Source organism: Mytilus edulis, chromosome 5 (genome assembly GCF_963676685.1).
Source record: "Mytilus edulis chromosome 5, xbMytEdul2.2, whole genome shotgun sequence".
NCBI classification, from domain to species: domain Eukaryota; kingdom Metazoa; phylum Mollusca; class Bivalvia; order Mytilida; family Mytilidae; genus Mytilus; species Mytilus edulis.
The window spans coordinates 42,892,198-42,910,711 of record NC_092348.1 but is presented as its reverse complement, the minus strand read 5'-3'; the positions used below and the strand labels follow the sequence as shown (position 1 = coordinate 42,910,711).

The 18,514-nt window shown below is 31.7% G+C and overlaps 1 protein-coding gene across 12 annotated transcripts in view; it reads right to left on the bottom strand.

Moving 5' to 3' along the window:
* Positions 1 to 18,514, bottom strand: part of LOC139523725 (trafficking protein particle complex subunit 8-like) — a 64,782-nt gene that overhangs the window by 21,286 nt on the left and 24,982 nt on the right. For 8 of the 12 annotated variants that reach the window (XM_071317967.1, XM_071317968.1, XM_071317972.1 and 5 more), the window contains 10 exons: positions 18,125 to 18,273; positions 17,751 to 17,825; positions 16,252 to 16,892; positions 15,501 to 15,648; positions 14,723 to 14,828; positions 13,424 to 13,492; positions 12,737 to 12,795; positions 11,118 to 11,267; positions 10,546 to 10,647; positions 9,852 to 9,899 (listed from right to left, as the gene is read on the bottom strand). In XM_071317967.1, the coding sequence (XP_071174068.1) occupies positions 9,852 to 9,899; positions 10,546 to 10,647; positions 11,118 to 11,267; positions 12,737 to 12,795; positions 13,424 to 13,492; positions 14,723 to 14,828; positions 15,501 to 15,648; positions 16,252 to 16,892; positions 17,751 to 17,825; positions 18,125 to 18,273 (1,547 nt within the window). The remainder of the gene's footprint in view (positions 1 to 9,851; positions 9,900 to 10,545; positions 10,648 to 11,117; positions 11,268 to 12,736; positions 12,796 to 13,423; positions 13,493 to 14,722; positions 14,829 to 15,500; positions 15,649 to 16,251; positions 16,893 to 17,750; positions 17,826 to 18,124; positions 18,274 to 18,514) is intronic. The other 4 variants (XM_071317970.1, XM_071317971.1, XM_071317966.1 and 1 more) reach the window with 1 other exon arrangement.

Genomic DNA, 18,514 nt, shown 5'->3' with positions numbered 1-18,514 from the left:
TATAGACCTTGAATTTCAAAAATTCAATCTATTCTAACTCCTTAACATAGTTATAATAACCCAATAAGTAGTTTGTATGTATTAAATATGCTGGAAAATATATTTTGAAAATTTTACTTTGCCATGGTATTTTGACCCCCCTGCGGTATATTGAACCCCCTACTATAGACCTTGAATTTCAAAAATTCAATCTATTCTAGCTCCTTAACATAGTTATAATAATCCAATAAGTAGTTTGTATGTATTAGATATGCTGGAAAAGATATTTTAAAAATTTTACTTTGCCATGGTATTTTGACCCCCCTGCTGTATATTGAATCCCCTACTATAGACCTTGAATTTCAAAAATTCTAGCTATTCTAACTCCTTAATGTAGTTATAATAATCCAATAAGTAGTTTGTATGTATTAGATATGCTGGAAAAGATATTTTGAAAATTTTACTTTGCCATGGTATTTTGACCCCCCTGCGGTATATTGAACCCCCTTCTATAGACCTTGAATTTCAAAAACTCAATCTATTCTAGCTTCTTTACATAGTTATTATACTCCAATACGTAGTTTGTATGTATTTAATATGCTGGAAAAGATATTTTGAAAATTTTACTTTGCCATGGTATTTTGACCCCCCTGCGGTATATTGAACCCCCTACTATAGACCTTGAATTTCAAAAATTCAATCTATTCTAACTCCTTAACATAGTTATAATAACCCAATAAGTAGTTTGTATGTATTAAATATGCTGGAAAATATATTTTGAAAATTTTACTTTGCCATGGTATTTTGACCCCCCTGCGGTATATTGAACCCCCTACTAGACCTTGAATTTCAAAAATTCTAGCTATTCTAACTGCTTAATATAGTTATAATACTCAAATTAGTAGTTTGTATGTATTAGATATGCTGGAAAAGATATTTTGAAAATTTTACTTTGCCATGGTATTTTCACCCCCCTGCAGTATATTGAACCCCCTACTATAGACCTTGAATTTCAAAAATTCTAGCTATTCTAACTCCTTAACATAGTTATAATAACCCAATAAGTAGTTTGTATGTATTCAATATGCTGGAAAATATATTTTGAAAATTTTACTTTGCCATGGTATTTTGACCCCCCTGCGGTATATTGAACCCCCTACTATAAAATTCAATCTATTCTAGCTCCTTAACATAGTTATAATAATCCAATAAGTAGTTTGTATGTATTAGATATGCTGGAAAATATATTTTGAAAATTTTACTTAGCCATGGTATTTTGACCCCCCTGCGGTATATTGAACCCCCTACTATAGACCTTGAATTTCAAAAATTCATTCTATTCTAACTCCTTAACATAGTTATAATAACCCAATAAGTAGTTTGTATGTATTAAATATGCTGGAATAGATATTTTGAAAATTTTACTTTGCCATGGTATTTTGACCCCCCTGCGGTATATTGAACCCCCTTCTATAGACCTTGAATTTCAAAAACTCAATCTATTCTAGCTTCTTTACATAGTTATTATACTCCAATACGTAGTTTGTATGTATTTAATATGCTGGAAAAGATATTTTGAAAATTTTACTTAGCCATGGTATTTTGACCCCCCTGCGGTATATTGAACCCCCTACTATAGACCTTGATTTTCAAAAATTTTAGCTATTCTAACTCCTTAACATAGTTATAATACCCCAATAAGTAGTTTGTATGTATTAAATATGCTGGAAAATATATTTTGAAAATTTTACTTTGCCATGGTATTTTGACCCCCCTGCGGTATATTGAACCCCCCCCCCCCCCTACTATAGACCTTGAATTTCAAAAATTCAATCTATTCTAGCTCCTTAACATAGTTATAATAATCCAATAAGTAGTTTGTATGTATTAGATATGCTGGAAAATATATTTTGAAAATTTTACTTTGCCATGGTATTTTGACCCCCCTGCGGTATATTGAACCCCCTACTATAGACCTTGAATTTCAAAAATTCAATCTATTCTAGCTCCTTAACATAGTTATAATAATCCAATAAGTAGTTTGTATGTATTAGATATGCTGGAAAAGATATTTTAAAAATTTTACTTTGCCATGGTATTTTGACCCCCCTGCTGTATATTGAACCCCCTACTATAGACCTTGAATTTCAAAAATTCTAGCTATTCTAACTCCTTAATGTAGTTATAATAATCCAATAAGTAGTTTTTATGTATTAGATATGCTGGAAAAGATATTTTGAAAATTTTACTTTGCCATGGTATTTTGACCCCCCTGCGGTATATTGAACCCCCTTCTATAGACCTTGAATTTCAAAAATTCTAGCTATTCTAGCTTCTTTACATAGTTATTATACTCCAATACGTAGTTTGTATGTATTTAATATGCTGGAAAAGATATTTTAAAAATTTTACTTTGCCATGGTATTTTGACCCCCCTGCGGTATATTGAACCCCCTACTATAGACCTTGAATTTCAAAAATTCAATCTATTCTAACTCCTTAACATAGTTATAATAACCCAATAAGTAGTTTGTATGTATTAAATATGCTGGAAAATATATTTTGAAAATTTTACTTTGCCATGGTATTTTGACCCCCCTGCGGTATATTGAACCCCCTACTATAGACCTTGAATTTCAAAAATTCAATCTATTCTAGCTCCTTAACATAGTTATAATAATCCAATAAGTAGTTTGTATGTATTAGATATGCTGGAAAATATATTTTGAAAATTTTACTTAGCCATGGTATTTTGACCCCCCTGCGGTATATTGAACCCCCCCCCTACTATAGACCTTGAATTTCAAAAATTCAATCTATTCTAGCTCCTTAACATAGTTATAATAATCCAATAAGTAGTTTGTATGTATTAGATATGCTGGAAAATATATTTTGAAAATTTTACTTAGCCATGGTATTTTGACCCCCCTGCGGTATATTGAACCCCCTACTATAGACCTTGAATTTCAAAAATTCAATCTATTCTAGCTCCTTAACATAGTTATAATAATCCAATAAGTAGTTTGTATGTATTAGATATGCTGGAAAAGATATTTTAAAAATTTTACTTTGCCATGGTATTTTGACCCCCCTGCGGTATATTGAACCCCCTACTATAGACCTTGAATTTCAAAAATTCAATCTATTCTAACTCCTTAACATAGTTATAATAACCCAATAAGTAGTTTGTATGTATTAAATATGCTGGAAAATATATTTTGAAAATTTTACTTAGCCATGGTATTTTGACCCCCCTGCGGTATATTGAACCCCCTACTATAGACCTTGAATTTCAAAAATTCAATCTATTCTAGCTCCTTAACATAGTTATAATAATCCAATAAGTAGTTTGTATGTATTAGATATGCTGGAAAAGATATTTTAAAAATTTTACTTTGCCATGGTATTTTGACCCCCCTGCTGTATATTGAACCCCCTACTATAGACCTTGAATTTCAAAAATTCTAGCTATTCTAACTCCTTAATGTAGTTATAATAATCCAATAAGTAGTTTGTATGTATTAGATATGCTGGAAAAGATATTTTGAAAATTTTACTTTGCCATGGTATTTTGACCCCCCTGCGGTATATTGAACCCCCTTCTATAGACCTTGAATTTCAAAAACTCAATCTATTCTAGCTTCTTTACATAGTTATTATACTCCAATACGTAGTTTGTATGTATTTAATATGCTGGAAAAGATATTTTGAAAATTTTACTTTGCCATGGTATTTTGACCCCCCTGCGGTATATTGAACCCCCTACTATAGACCTTGAATTTCAAAAATTCAATCTATTCTAACTCCTTAACATAGTTATAATAACCCAATAAGTAGTTTGTATGTATTAAATATGCTGGAAAATATATTTTGAAAATTTTACTTTGCCATGGTATTTTGACCCCCCTGCGGTATATTGAACCCCCTACTATAGACCTTGAATTTCAAAAATTCAATCTATTCTAGCTCCTTAACATAGTTATAATAATCCAATAAGTAGTTTGTATGTATTAGATGTGCTGGAAAAGATATTTTAAAAATTTTACTTTGCCATGGTATTTTGACCCCCCTGCTGTATATTGAACCCCCTACTATAGACCTTGAATTTCAAAAATTCTAGCTATTCTAACTCCTTAATGTAGTTATAATAATCCAATAAGTAGTTTGTATGTATTAGATATGCTGGAAAAGATATTTTGAAAATTTTACTTTGCCATGGTATTTTGACCCCCCTGCGGTATATTGAACCCCCTTCTATAGACCTTGAATTTCAAAAACTCAATCTATTCTAGCTTCTTTACATAGTTATTATACTCCAATACGTAGTTTGTATGTATTTAATATGCTGGAAAAGATATTTTGAAAATTTTACTTCGCCATGGTATTTTGACCCCCCTGCGGTATATTGAACCCCCTACTATAGACCTTGAATTTCAAAAATTCAATCTATTCTAACTCCTTAACATAGTTATAATAACCCAATAAGTAGTTTGTATGTATTAAATATGCTGGAAAATATATTTTGAAAATTTTACTTTGCCATGGTATTTTGACCCCCCTGCGGTATATTGAACCCCCTACTATAGACCTTGAATTTCAAAAATTCAATCTATTCTAGCTCCTTAACATAGTTATAATAATCCAATAAGTAGTTTGTATGTATTAGATATGCTGGAAAAGATATTTTAAAAATTTTACTTTGCCATGGTATTTTGACCCCCCTGCTGTATATTGAATCCCCTACTATAGACCTTGAATTTCAAAAATTCTAGCTATTCTAACTCCTTAATGTAGTTATAATAATCCAATAAGTAGTTTGTATGTATTAGATATGCTGGAAAAGATATTTTGAAAATTTTACTTTGCCATGGTATTTTGACCCCCCTGCGGTATATTGAACCCCCTTCTATAGACCTTGAATTTCAAAAACTCAATCTATTCTAGCTTCTTTACATAGTTATTATACTCCAATACGTAGTTTGTATGTATTTAATATGCTGGAAAAGATATTTTGAAAATTTTACTTTGCCATGGTATTTTGACCCCCCTGCGGTATATTGAACCCCCTACTATAGACCTTGAATTTCAAAAATTCAATCTATTCTAACTCCTTAACATAGTTATAATAACCCAATAAGTAGTTTGTATGTATTAAATATGCTGGAAAATATATTTTGAAAATTTTACTTTGCCATGGTATTTTGACCCCCCTGCGGTATATTGAACCCCCTACTAGACCTTGAATTTCAAAAATTCTAGCTATTCTAACTGCTTAATATAGTTATAATACTCAAATTAGTAGTTTGTATGTATTAGATATGCTGGAAAAGATATTTTGAAAATTTTACTTTGCCATGGTATTTTCACCCCCCTGCAGTATATTGAACCCCCTACTATAGACCTTGAATTTCAAAAATTCTAGCTATTCTAACTCCTTAACATAGTTATAATAACCCAATAAGTAGTTTGTATGTATTCAATATGCTGGAAAATATATTTTGAAAATTTTACTTTGCCATGGTATTTTGACCCCCCTGCGGTATATTGAACCCCCTACTATAAAATTCAATCTATTCTAGCTCCTTAACATAGTTATAATAATCCAATAAGTAGTTTGTATGTATTAGATATGCTGGAAAATATATTTTGAAAATTTTACTTAGCCATGGTATTTTGACCCCCCTGCGGTATATTGAACCCCCTACTATAGACCTTGAATTTCAAAAATTCATTCTATTCTAACTCCTTAACATAGTTATAATAACCCAATAAGTAGTTTGTATGTATTAAATATGCTGGAATAGATATTTTGAAAATTTTACTTTGCCATGGTATTTTGACCCCCCTGCGGTATATTGAACCCCCTTCTATAGACCTTGAATTTCAAAAACTCAATCTATTCTAGCTTCTTTACATAGTTATTATACTCCAATACGTAGTTTGTATGTATTTAATATGCTGGAAAAGATATTTTGAAAATTTTACTTAGCCATGGTATTTTGACCCCCCTGCGGTATATTGAACCCCCTACTATAGACCTTGATTTTCAAAAATTTTAGCTATTCTAACTCCTTAACATAGTTATAATACCCCAATAAGTAGTTTGTATGTATTAAATATGCTGGAAAATATATTTTGAAAATTTTACTTTGCCATGGTATTTTGACCCCCCTGCGGTATATTGAACCCCCCCCCTACTATAGACCTTGAATTTCAAAAATTCTAGCTATTCTAGCTCCTTAACATAGTTATAATAATCCAATAAGTAGTTTGTATGTATTAGATATGCTGGAAAATATATTTTGAAAATTTTACTTTGCCATGGTATTTTGACCCCCCTGCGGTATATTGAACCCCCTACTATAGACCTTGAATTTCAAAAATTCAATCTATTCTAGCTCCTTAACATAGTTATAATAATCCAATAAGTAGTTTGTATGTATTAGATATGCTGGAAAAGATATTTTAAAAATTTTACTTTGCCATGGTATTTTGACCCCCCTGCTGTATATTGAACCCCCTACTATAGACCTTGAATTTCAAAAATTCTAGCTATTCTAACTCCTTAATGTAGTTATAATAATCCAATAAGTAGTTTGTATGTATTAGATATGCTGGAAAAGATATTTTGAAAATTTTACTTTGCCATGGTATTTTGACCCCCCTGCGGTATATTGAACCCCCTTCTATAGACCTTGAATTTCAAAAACTCAATCTATTCTAGCTTCTTTACATAGTTATTATACTCCAATACGTAGTTTGTATGTATTTAATATGCTGGAAAAGATATTTTGAAAATTTTACTTTGCCATGGTATTTTGACCCCCCTGCGGTATATTGAACCCCCTACTATAGACCTTGAATTTCAAAAATTCAATCTATTCTAACTCCTTAACATAGTTATAATAACCCAATAAGTAGTTTGTATGTATTAAATATGCTGGAAAATATATTTTGAAAATTTTACTTTGCCATGGTATTTTGACCCCCCTGCGGTATATTGAACCCCCTACTATAGACCTTGAATTTCAAAAATTCAATCTATTCTAGCTCCTTAACATAGTTATAATAATCCAATAAGTAGTTTGTATGTATTAGATATGCTGGAAAATATATTTTGAAAATTTTACTTAGCCATGGTATTTTGACCCCCCTGCGGTATATTGAACCCCCTACTATAGACCTTGAATTTCAAAAATTCAATCTATTCTAGCTCCTTAACATAGTTATAATAATCCAATAAGTAGTTTGTATGTATTAGATATGCTGGAAAATATATTTTGAAAATTTTACTTTGCCATGGTATTTTGACCCCCCTGCGGTATATTGAACCCCCTACTATAGACCTTGAATTTCAAAAATTCAATCTATTCTAGCTCCTTAACATAGTTATAATAATCCAATAAGTAGTTTGTATGTATTAGATATGCTGGAAAATATATTTTGAAAATTTTACTTTGCCATGGTATTTTGACCCCCCTGCGGTATATTGAACCCCCTACTATAGACCTTGAATTTCAAAAATTCAATCTATTCTAACTCCTTAACATAGTTATAATAACCCAATAAGTAGTTTGTATGTATTAAATATGCTGGAATAGATATTTTGAAAATTTTACTTTGCCATGGTATTTTGACCCCCCTGCGGTATATTGAACCCCCTTCTATAGACCTTGAATTTCAAAAACTCAATCTATTCTAGCTTCTTTACATAGTTATTATACTCCAATACGTAGTTTGTATGTATTTAATATGCTGGAAAAGATATTTTGAAAATTTTACTTAGCCATGGTATTTTGACCCCCCTGCGGTATATTGAACCCCCTACTATAGACCTTGATTTTCAAAAATTTTAGCTATTCTAACTCCTTAACATAGTTATAATACCCCAATAAGTAGTTTGTATGTATTAAATATGCTGGAAAATATATTTTGAAAATTTTACTTAGCCATGGTATTTTGACCCCCCTGCGGTATATTGAACCCCCTACTATAGACCTTGAATTTCAAAAATTCAATCTATTCTAGCTCCTTAACATAGTTATAATAATCCAATAAGTAGTTTGTATGTATTAGATATGCTGGAAAATATATTTTGAAAATTTTACTTAGCCATGGTATTTTGACCCCCCTGCGGTATATTGAACCCCCTACTATAGCCCTTGAATTTCAAAAATTCAATCTATTCTAGCTCCTTAACATAGTTATAATAATCCAATAAGTAGTTTGTATGTATTAGATATGCTGGAAAAGATATTTTAAAAATTTTACTTTGCCATGGTATTTTGACCCCCCTGCGGTATATTGAACCCCCTACTATAGACCTTGAATTTCAAAAATTCTAGCTATTCTAACTCCTTAATGTAGTTATAATAATCCAATAAGTAGTTTGCATGTATTAGATATGCTGGAAAAGTTATTTTGAAAATTTTACTTTGCCATGGTATTTTGACCCCCCTGCAGTATATTGAACCCCCTTCTATAGACCTTGAATTTCAAAAACTCAATCTATTCTAGCTTCTTTACATAGTTATTATACTCCAATACGTAGTTTGTATGTATTTAATATGCTGGAAAAGATATTTTGAAAATTTTACTTAGCCATGGTATTTTGACCCCCCTGCGGTATATTGAACCCCCTACTATAGACCTTGATTTTCAAAAATTTTAGCTATTCTAACTCCTTAACATAGTTATAATACCCCAAAAAGTAGTTTGTATGTATTAAATATGCTGGAAAATATATTTTGAAAATTTTACTTAGCCATGGTATTTTGACCCCCCTGCGGTATATTGAACCCCCTACCATAGACCTCAAATTAAAAAAAATTATAGCCAATAATTTGTAAATTAAATTATCTGCAATATTATTTATCAAAAACAGAGGGGTTCAATATACTGCAGGGGGGTTCAAAATACCATATGTGAAAAATGACCCCGGGGTCAAAATACCATGCGGTATAATGACCCCGGGGTCATTTTACCGCATGGTAATTTGACCCCGGGTTCAATTTTTAGGGGGTTCAAAATACCATATGACACCGGCGATAAAATTTAGTAAATGTTTTGACCAGTTTGTGATATCGAAAACCCTGGTGTAATAATTTTTCAGTAATACATAAATTTCTCTCGCTAAAATCTAATACATTGTTACATACACGAGCGAATCGTACAAGTTGAGATATATAAACACCATAAGATGGTGACAAGGGAACGTCACCATCTAAAAATGGATAATTAACAATAGGAAATGAAAAATCATCTCTTTTATCATAAATTTTTGTATTAAGCTTCCCGTTTATGATATAGATATCAAGATCGAGGAAAGGGCAGTGGTCATTGTTATCATTAGCTTTATTTAAAGTAAGTTCTACAGGATAAATTTCTTTAGTATACATACTGAAGTCGTCATTATTTAGAGCCAATATATCATCCAAATATCTAAAAGTATTGTTAAATTTTTGTATCAAATGTTGTTTTGATGGGTCTTTGCTAATTTTAGTCATAAATTGTAACTCATAACAATGCAAAAACAGGTCCGCAATAAGTGGTGCACAGGTCTAATACACATAATGTTTTCCCAATTTTATCATTAATGATATCTGACAATAAATTCTAGTGAATATCTGTCAGTACTTTGGAAATGATAATTAATTGTGTTAAACCTGCATTTACTTTGTTGGAAGTGTAAATAAAGAAAAGGTATATCCAATTCCAGACTCAGTTGATGTAAATCCAAAAAAAACGAAATAAGCAGAGTATATACAAAAGAACACATTTCTCCAAACAGAAAGTCTGAACAAATATCATTCTGTATTAGAGATGCTATATAAATCAGACATTCTTTGTCACAGAACATATGCATTACCTACCACAGTTAATCCCTGAGGTAATCCTTGATAAGATGTATCTAAATCATCCTAATCAGAGGTAAAAATATTAAAATATACTAAACACTTTCATATTTGATGCAACACGTAATAAAAACCGAATTCATTTCAAATCTATGCTTTGATTATATTAAATGCTCTTCAAGGGAAAGGCACATTTTAGGTGTTACTTGGTTGTGTTAATTCATCAAAAATCAAAAATTGAATGATAAATTAATTTAATCCCAGAATAAAAACTCTGAAGTCTGAAGTGGGACAGACCTACAGACGAATGGACACACAGACCGAAAAAAACAATACCCTAGGTGGGGCATTAAAATTCATATCACTCCAGTAGAAGTGATATATGCCAAATTATTTATAACGAAAAATAAATCAAGAGCAAATTTTAAAAAAAAAGCAATAACTTAAATTTATCCTTTATTAATAATTTTGTTACAAAATATTTAATTGAATGCGTACCTACAGAAAAGTAGCATTCTAATTATTCTTATTTTACAAATCAGATTTATAGAAACAGGTAACAAAAGAATAACATATGACCTGTCCAACAAGTTTGTGTCTTTATCTACACTAGCTAATGAAGAATCCAGGGTTCCTGTCATTCACACAGTAAGAAATGCCAAACATAGGTTATATATAAAACTAACTGGATATCAGAATGTTTAACACTTACTTTTATAGGATAAGATGTAAATATAGTGTCAATTTTTTCTATATGTACATGGTGCTGACCCACTCTAATCTGTACCTCACCAGTATCATTGATAACAAATGCCTACAAATAAATTCATGGTTTTTACACTAAACAACAAACACATCTGAATAGCTTCCATTTTATTTTCAGCCTTAGCTAAAGTATGAAAAAGTGATAAATAAAACATCTGAATGTCATGTAGTTGAGAATCTGAATGTTTATTTTTGGTTTGTGTTGCAGGGTTACCGTTCCATTGATGCTGAATAGACAAGGTGCTTCCTCTATACCCCCACTAGCCAAATTATTTTGATGGGGTATAATGATACCGTTCATATTAACAATGGTAAATCAGGTATGGTTAAAACTGATCTTCTTTAGACCACTCTGAAGAGTTATTGGTTTAAAAACCTACATGAAACATACTTTCAACATGTACCAATGATTAAACAACTCTGTAAAAAACAAAACATGAGTGTGTGTTCATACATTCAAAACATCATAAAAGGCTTACCAATATGTGTTAAAAATATGTGTTGACAATTAAAGCTTACCTTCCATATTATTACTAGTGTTAATCCTATCTGTATTGCACATTTCAGATCACTAAATTCTCCAGCAGTTTTACCTAGAGTATCATCGGAGGATAATTTGGCCTTGGAGCAGAAGTAGAAGTCAGCACAAGGTGTTAATGAGCTACAAATCTGTAAAATAGGCATGGAAATTTAGAAATGATCCATGTAAACTTGTCGCTCCTTTAAAGAAACTTATTCTAAAAGGTTACCTATTCAACACTGTAATAAGATCATTGAATATTGTTTTTATTGGTATAAATATTGATTTTGTTACCAGTAAATTAAAAGCTAACTAAATATTACTAGTATGTTATATACATATATACATTCATGGATCTACAATCTGTCGATACCTGTAACTTGGCATTGCACAAGGTCATGTTTCTCTCTGGCTGTTTATGACGTCTTTAAACTAAATCCATTGGATGTTGGATGTGTACTGATTGATAGTTTAGTCTTAGATGCATAATTTTTTTTATTCGTTGTTAGTGGCTTTGAACTAGCTGTCAGATAACTGCCAGTACTCTCAGATCTGTTCATTGTGTCTTTTTGTGTCGGGATGTATAAGTACCCGGCTACGTCCACTTGTATTTTTGTCCATCTGATGAGTTAAGCCTTTTACAACTGATTTTTATAGTTCGTTCTTATGTTGTACTGTTATACCACTGTCCCAGGTTAGGGGGAGGGCTGGGATCCCGCTAACATGTTTAACCCCGCCACATTATTTATGTATGTGCCTGTCCCAAGTCAGGAGCCTGTAATTCAGTGGTTGTCGTTTGTTTATGTGTTACATATTTGTTTTTTGTTCATTTTTTTTATATAAATAAGGCTGTTAGTTTTCTCGTTTGAATTGTTTTACATTGTCTTATAGGGGCCTTTTATAGCTGACTATGCGGTATGGGCTTTGCTCATTGTTGAAGGCCGTACGGTGACCTATAGTTGTTAATGTCTGTGTAATTTTGGTCTCTTGTGGACAGTTGCCTCATTGGCAATCATACCACATCTTCTTTTTTGTATGGTGATACGATGACTAAAGCGTGACAAAACAAAGGCTCATAAAACGTGTCACTGATCATAAATACCAATGATGTTTGAACGATGGAGACAATATCTTTTGTTACACGCTAGATTCCTGATAGTACTGCAGTCTCCAGATATTATTATGCATTACAGCATCAAAGCTTAATCTAAATAGTTCATTAATGGGTCAAATTTTACAAACACACAACAAAGAAATCAGCTTTTCCTTTATGTCGGTCAAACTTTATAAAGAGTCAAGCATTATTTGTCATAAAAGCGAATTTTTTGGCAGCCTCCATTGTTTTAAAAAATTTCTAAAAGGAGAGCATAATTAATAATTTTTTAAATTCCTGAAAAGATTTCATCTTATTTCATAACTAAACATTTAACAATTTTTTTTTTAATTTCTCAATATAAGTTTGAATGAATTCTATGCAAAAAGCTATACTTGTTGCTATGTCATCCTTATTATTATAAAGAAACATTTTAGAATCCTAGTTTGAATCAGAAACAACAGGAAGTAAGTTCTATGGGAAACAAAATTCTCTTCTCCGACTAACAGATTAATTACCACTTACCTGTTGATTGTCAAAGGAAACATCACTAAATAATACACAGTCTTTCCCTTTTATTGATTCTAAAAATACAATTATTTATATAAAAACAGTTTGTAATGATTGATTTTGTCTAAATACAGAACATACTATAGTTGAATAATATAACATGGATGTGAAAAGGGTGTCCTCTGTGCTCCCTTTAAGTTGGCAAAAAATATATGTACAACCTGGGCTGGAAAATTTACCCAAAATATTACTGTGCTACAACCCATTCAAATTTAATTGCTTCTAAGATAAGTAAAACATTGTAAAACAAGAATGTGTCCAAAGTACAAGGATGCCCCACTCGCACTATCATTTTCTATGTTCAGTGGACCGTGAAATTAGGGTCAAAACTTTAATTTGGAATTAAAATTAGAAAGATCATATCATAGGGAACATGTGTACTAAGTTTCAAGTAGATTAGACTTCAAATTCATCAAAAACTACCTTGACCAAAAACTTTAACCTGAAGCAAACGGACGAACGGAGGCACAGACCAGAAAACATAATGCCCCTCTACTATCGTAGGTGGAGTATAACAAATATTGTTTTGGTCAAATTCATAAACATCTAATGCATTTGTGACTGAGTTTAGTCTGCATGGTCTGTTTCTTCAAAAATTTGTATAAATATAAGATTTATTTTTGTATTCTAAATTACACTCACCTATATTGGTAGGACTTCTTATTGCTTTTAAACATATTTGCATAGTTTCTCTACTACCCACTTGTATTTCTACAAAACAATAATGTATTTGTATTATATAACTGTTATACCACCAGTAAGCTTGTGATACTGTAATGATATGTCAAATTTGTAAACATCTTCACATAGTTTTTAACAAGAGTGCACACACTGAAATGTCTCGCCTTCTATACTAATCATTGATATTATGTTGATAGTCCTAAGTATAAAGCTTAGCTTTATTACAACTGTCACATAAACTTAACATTAACCAAGATAACTAAACAAAGACCAATGAACCTTGAAAATGAGGTCAAGGTCAGATGAACCAAGCCAGGCAGACATGTACAGCTAACAATGCTTCTATACAACATATATAGTCGACCCATTACTTAAAGTTTAAGAAAAATAGACCAAAACACAAAAATTTAACACTGTGCAATGAACCGTGAAAATGAGGTCACGGTCAAATAAAACCTGCGCAACTAATCATAAAATATTTACATACACCAAATATAGTTGACCTATGGCATACAGTATTAGATAAAAAGACTGAAACTCAAAAACTTAACTTTGACCACTGAACCATGAAAATGAGGTCAAGGTCACATGACATCTACCCGCTAGACATGTACACCTTACAATCATTCCATACAACAAATATAGTAGACCTATTGCATATAGTAGGAGAAAAATAGACCAAAACACAAAAATTTAACTGTAACCACTGAACCATGAAAATGAGGTCAAGGTCAAATGACACCTGCCAGTTGGACATGTACACCTTACAGTCCTTCCATACACCGAATATACTAGCCCTATTGCTTATAGCATCTGAGATATGGACTTGACCACCAAAACTTAACCTTGTTCACTGATCCATGAAATGAGGTCGAGGTCAAGTGAAAACTATCTGATAGACATGAGGACCTTGCAAGGTACACACATATTAAATATAATTATCCTATTACTTATAATAAGAGAGAATTCAACATTACAAAAAATTTGAACTTTTTTTTCAAGTGGTCACTGATCCATGAAAATGAGGTCAAAGACAATGGACATGTGACTGACGGAAACTTGGTGACATGAAGCATCTATATACAAAGTATGAAGCATCCAGGTCTTCCACCTTCTAAAATATAAAGCTTTTAAGAAGTGAGCTAACACCGCCGCCGCCTCCGCCGCCGACGGATCACTATCCCTATGTCGAGCTTTCTGCAACAAAAGTTGCAGGCTCGACAAAAACTGAATGTCTTAATTTTGTTTAAAGTTATTTACCTGATTTTTTTTGTTGAGAACTGAGGTGTTGTATTGTCCATCTATCACTGGCACAGGAGACTTGGTTAATTTGTACTTCTTTAACATGGGCTCTTTGTGCTTGGACCTGTTGTAAAATAGAAAATGATATTTTAAAACAAGAATGTGTCCCCAGTACACGAATGCCCCACTCGCACTATCATTTTCCATGTTCAGTGAACCGTGACATTGGGGTAAAAACTCTAATTTGGCATTAAAATTAGAAAGATCATATCATAGGGAACATGTGTACCAAGTTTGAAGTCGATTGGACTTCAACTTCATCAAAAACTACCTTGACCAAAAACTTTAACCTGAAGCGGGACAGACGGATGGACAGACGGACAAACGGAGAACAGACGAACGGACGAACAGACGAACGGACGAACAAACAAACAGACGAACGGACGAACAGACGAACGGACGCACAGACCAGAAAACATAATGGCCCCCTACTACCGTAGGTGGGGCATAAAAAAACCACTCAAATAAATTATTGTAAAGAAGTATTACTAGCAGCTAAAATTTACCTTTATCAAAATTCAAAGACAATTAATAAATTACCTTTCACCTAAAACAAAATTGCTACTTTCCAAGAGTATGTTAATTCCATTGACACTTGGACGTGGAATATATAAAGAAAAGATATAATTTGCCCTGCTACTTCATCTAAATGGGCAGAAACGTTATATTCATAACAAATATGCTTTCCATTGACCTGGAAATAATATCATTTTTAAAAATATACTGGACAACTAACCTGGCTCAAATTTTCCAATTCACAGAAAACAACACAGGAACCAGTTGTGCCCCCTGTTTGTGATGAGTTATTTCCCCTTCTGGCTACAGCTCTCACACTGAGGGATTCTAAAGTGTTTATCACAGCAGTATGTCTTAACAGTCTATATCTGAAATATTTACAATTAACAGTTATAAATACCCTGAAATGATATGAAACCTTAACTTTTCTCAATTCATGTAAAATACATTAATGGACAACATGCACATGCTTTAGTTCAAACCACTCTTGGAGATTTACACAGTGAGTGTAAGTAATGTTGGTGATTCAACCTCAGAAACATGTCGTCTTTGAGTAATCAATTAGATACTGACATCGCTATTGTAAATAACATTGAGATTCCTTACCATTATTTTATTTTGCCAAAGTGACAATAAGGGAAAAGGCAACCAAGATTGATAATGCCACGTAAAAAGGTAACAATATCAATGAAAAGTGTATCATTTTTTATCTATATAAAAAATAAAAATAATGGGAATTTCTTATTACTACCCTATACCACATAGAAAATGATAATTCTCAATTTTCCTATGATATATATTCAGATAATCCAAAAAATTCAGTTAGCCAACCTTTCAAACATATTTATTGAACTAATTAGTATCTGAATTTTTTTTTATCATAAATTTAGATATAAAGCATATCATAACAATAACAAGTAACTATTTAGAAATGCCTTCAGTTCTAATGTTACTTAAAATATAAAGCTTACCTTGGTTTTGGTGTTGAATGAATAGGTTCATAATAAAACATAAAATGTGTTTCGTGTACTCCTCCAATATCATTCCCCCGTATCCAGGCTGGCACAGATAATGTATTTTTTGGTTGTAACACACCATTTGGAAGAGCAATGTCTACGACACATGACTTAATGTTTGTCATTTTGGAATTAAATTCACAAGATGAGCTTTTATTTGGCACTTCAGATGACTCCTGATACACAGTTGGAAATTTGGGTATTTCACCGTGAGATCCTAACGTAAAAAATTCAGGACTGGATGATCCTACTTTGAGTTTGTGTAATGGACTAGAACCAATGTTCGTAAACTGTAACATGATGGCATGCACCTCACCGCACAATAACGTCTGAGGGAAATTACAAAACGACACTTGTAACTGTGGCATTTCTTGTTGAATAACTAAATCTAATCTACGATCAGGTCCATACATTTTACTGGCCTTTTCCTCTTTTGAATTATTTAATCGAGGTCCTTGAACTTCAAGTTTTTGTTTACCACGAACATATAAAGTATTGGAAGACTTGGGTCCTTCAGTCTGTGCTGTTCCTAAATGGAATGCAAGTCCAACTATTCTAAGTTCTCCAGTTTGGTGAGGAACAAGCACTAACTGCACCTTAAATTTCATAATCAAACAAATTATACTTATAGTCAAATCATATAAATGTCATTCTACATGTATACATTTGTCATTAATCTTGGTTATAAAAAAAATATTAAATTGAGCTTTGTGATCAAGTAATCATAACACATTTTAGGATTTACTGAGATATATTTAAAAGATTGTCATGGATTTATCCTTATTTTAAAGGATACTAATTTTCATGGATTTTCATGGAAGATGAGCATAATTTACTAGTTATTTTAAAGATTACAGCGATCTTAAATTTGTCCTTCACATAATTTTTTTTTAACTGTTTTTCAGATACACAATGTTTGAAGTACACTTCAATAATCCTTCATCCTGCTAAATTTTACAATACAAATACAGCTTTGTTTAATGTAGGAGTAACCTAAACTTGCTCTTAAAGTATGAGTATTTCCCTCATCAATGCAGACAATGTTAATGATATGAAGAACAGCAATAAAAGTGACATTATCTCCCTTTGGTATTTTTATTTTGAGGTATTTAAGATAAATAAATATTCTACTGCTGTTTATGGTTAAGGTTGTGTGTGATATGATATTTATCCCCTCGAGACAGTTAAATTTTCAAATTTAAAATTTAACTGTCTGGAGGGGATAAATATCGTATTACCTAAGATTTGGTGTTGGAATCTGTTTCTCTAATGATTTTCAAATGATATGCAGACAACTTCAATCATTCATATCAAATGATCTGCAAAAAGATGCTGCTTTTTATAAGTATGTGAAAACTTAATTGGGTATCAAAGTGCGAAAATACATATAGGATGAGTTGAAACAGTAAAATAAACTTGAGTAGTAGTGTTTGAATCATTATAAAATAACTTACAGGTAACTGTTCATTAGCCTGAAGAGTAACACTATCTATTACTTGAGTGTAGATGATTTCATTAGCTAAGGTATTCTGGAAAAAAAACACAATGTTTAACCATATGACTAAATATTTCAAAAAAAAAAATACCATCATTCATTTCTTGAAATTTTCTGTATGGTTTTAGTTTTCTCATTATTTTTAGGGAGAACAACAAATTTGCATAAAATAAATATTTTTCGTTTGATTTTCAACAAGCCATAAATATTTTGACAATATCAAACTGCAATAATTTTTATTTATTTTGATTAATGAAATAATAAGATTCTTAAAGAAAAATCTCTTATTTGAGTTGTACTAATTGAATGATTGAAATTGCACATTAGTATTACCTTTACATTAGAGAGAACTTCATTGGTAATGAGCTGTGGTTTCTCTGTTCCTGGTAATGCTGGTAAGAATGTCCACAATAGGGACACCTCCGTCAACATTAACATCACTTTCAATGGGTTCACTAGCTGTGCTTCAACAACAATTGATTCTGAAAATAAACATCTTCATTATATTAAGCGTATTAAATTGGTATGTTTTGGTTTTTTTACCAAAAACATAAAACTTCAAAATCTGATTGGCCATCTAATATCTATTTTCATTAATATATCAACATTGTATTATCAGGGTCCATTTGAAAATACTGTTTCTGCTGTGACGTATACTCAATCCATACAGAACTTCACAATGTTTCCTCAATGACACCAGGGATGTTCCAATTAACAATAGTC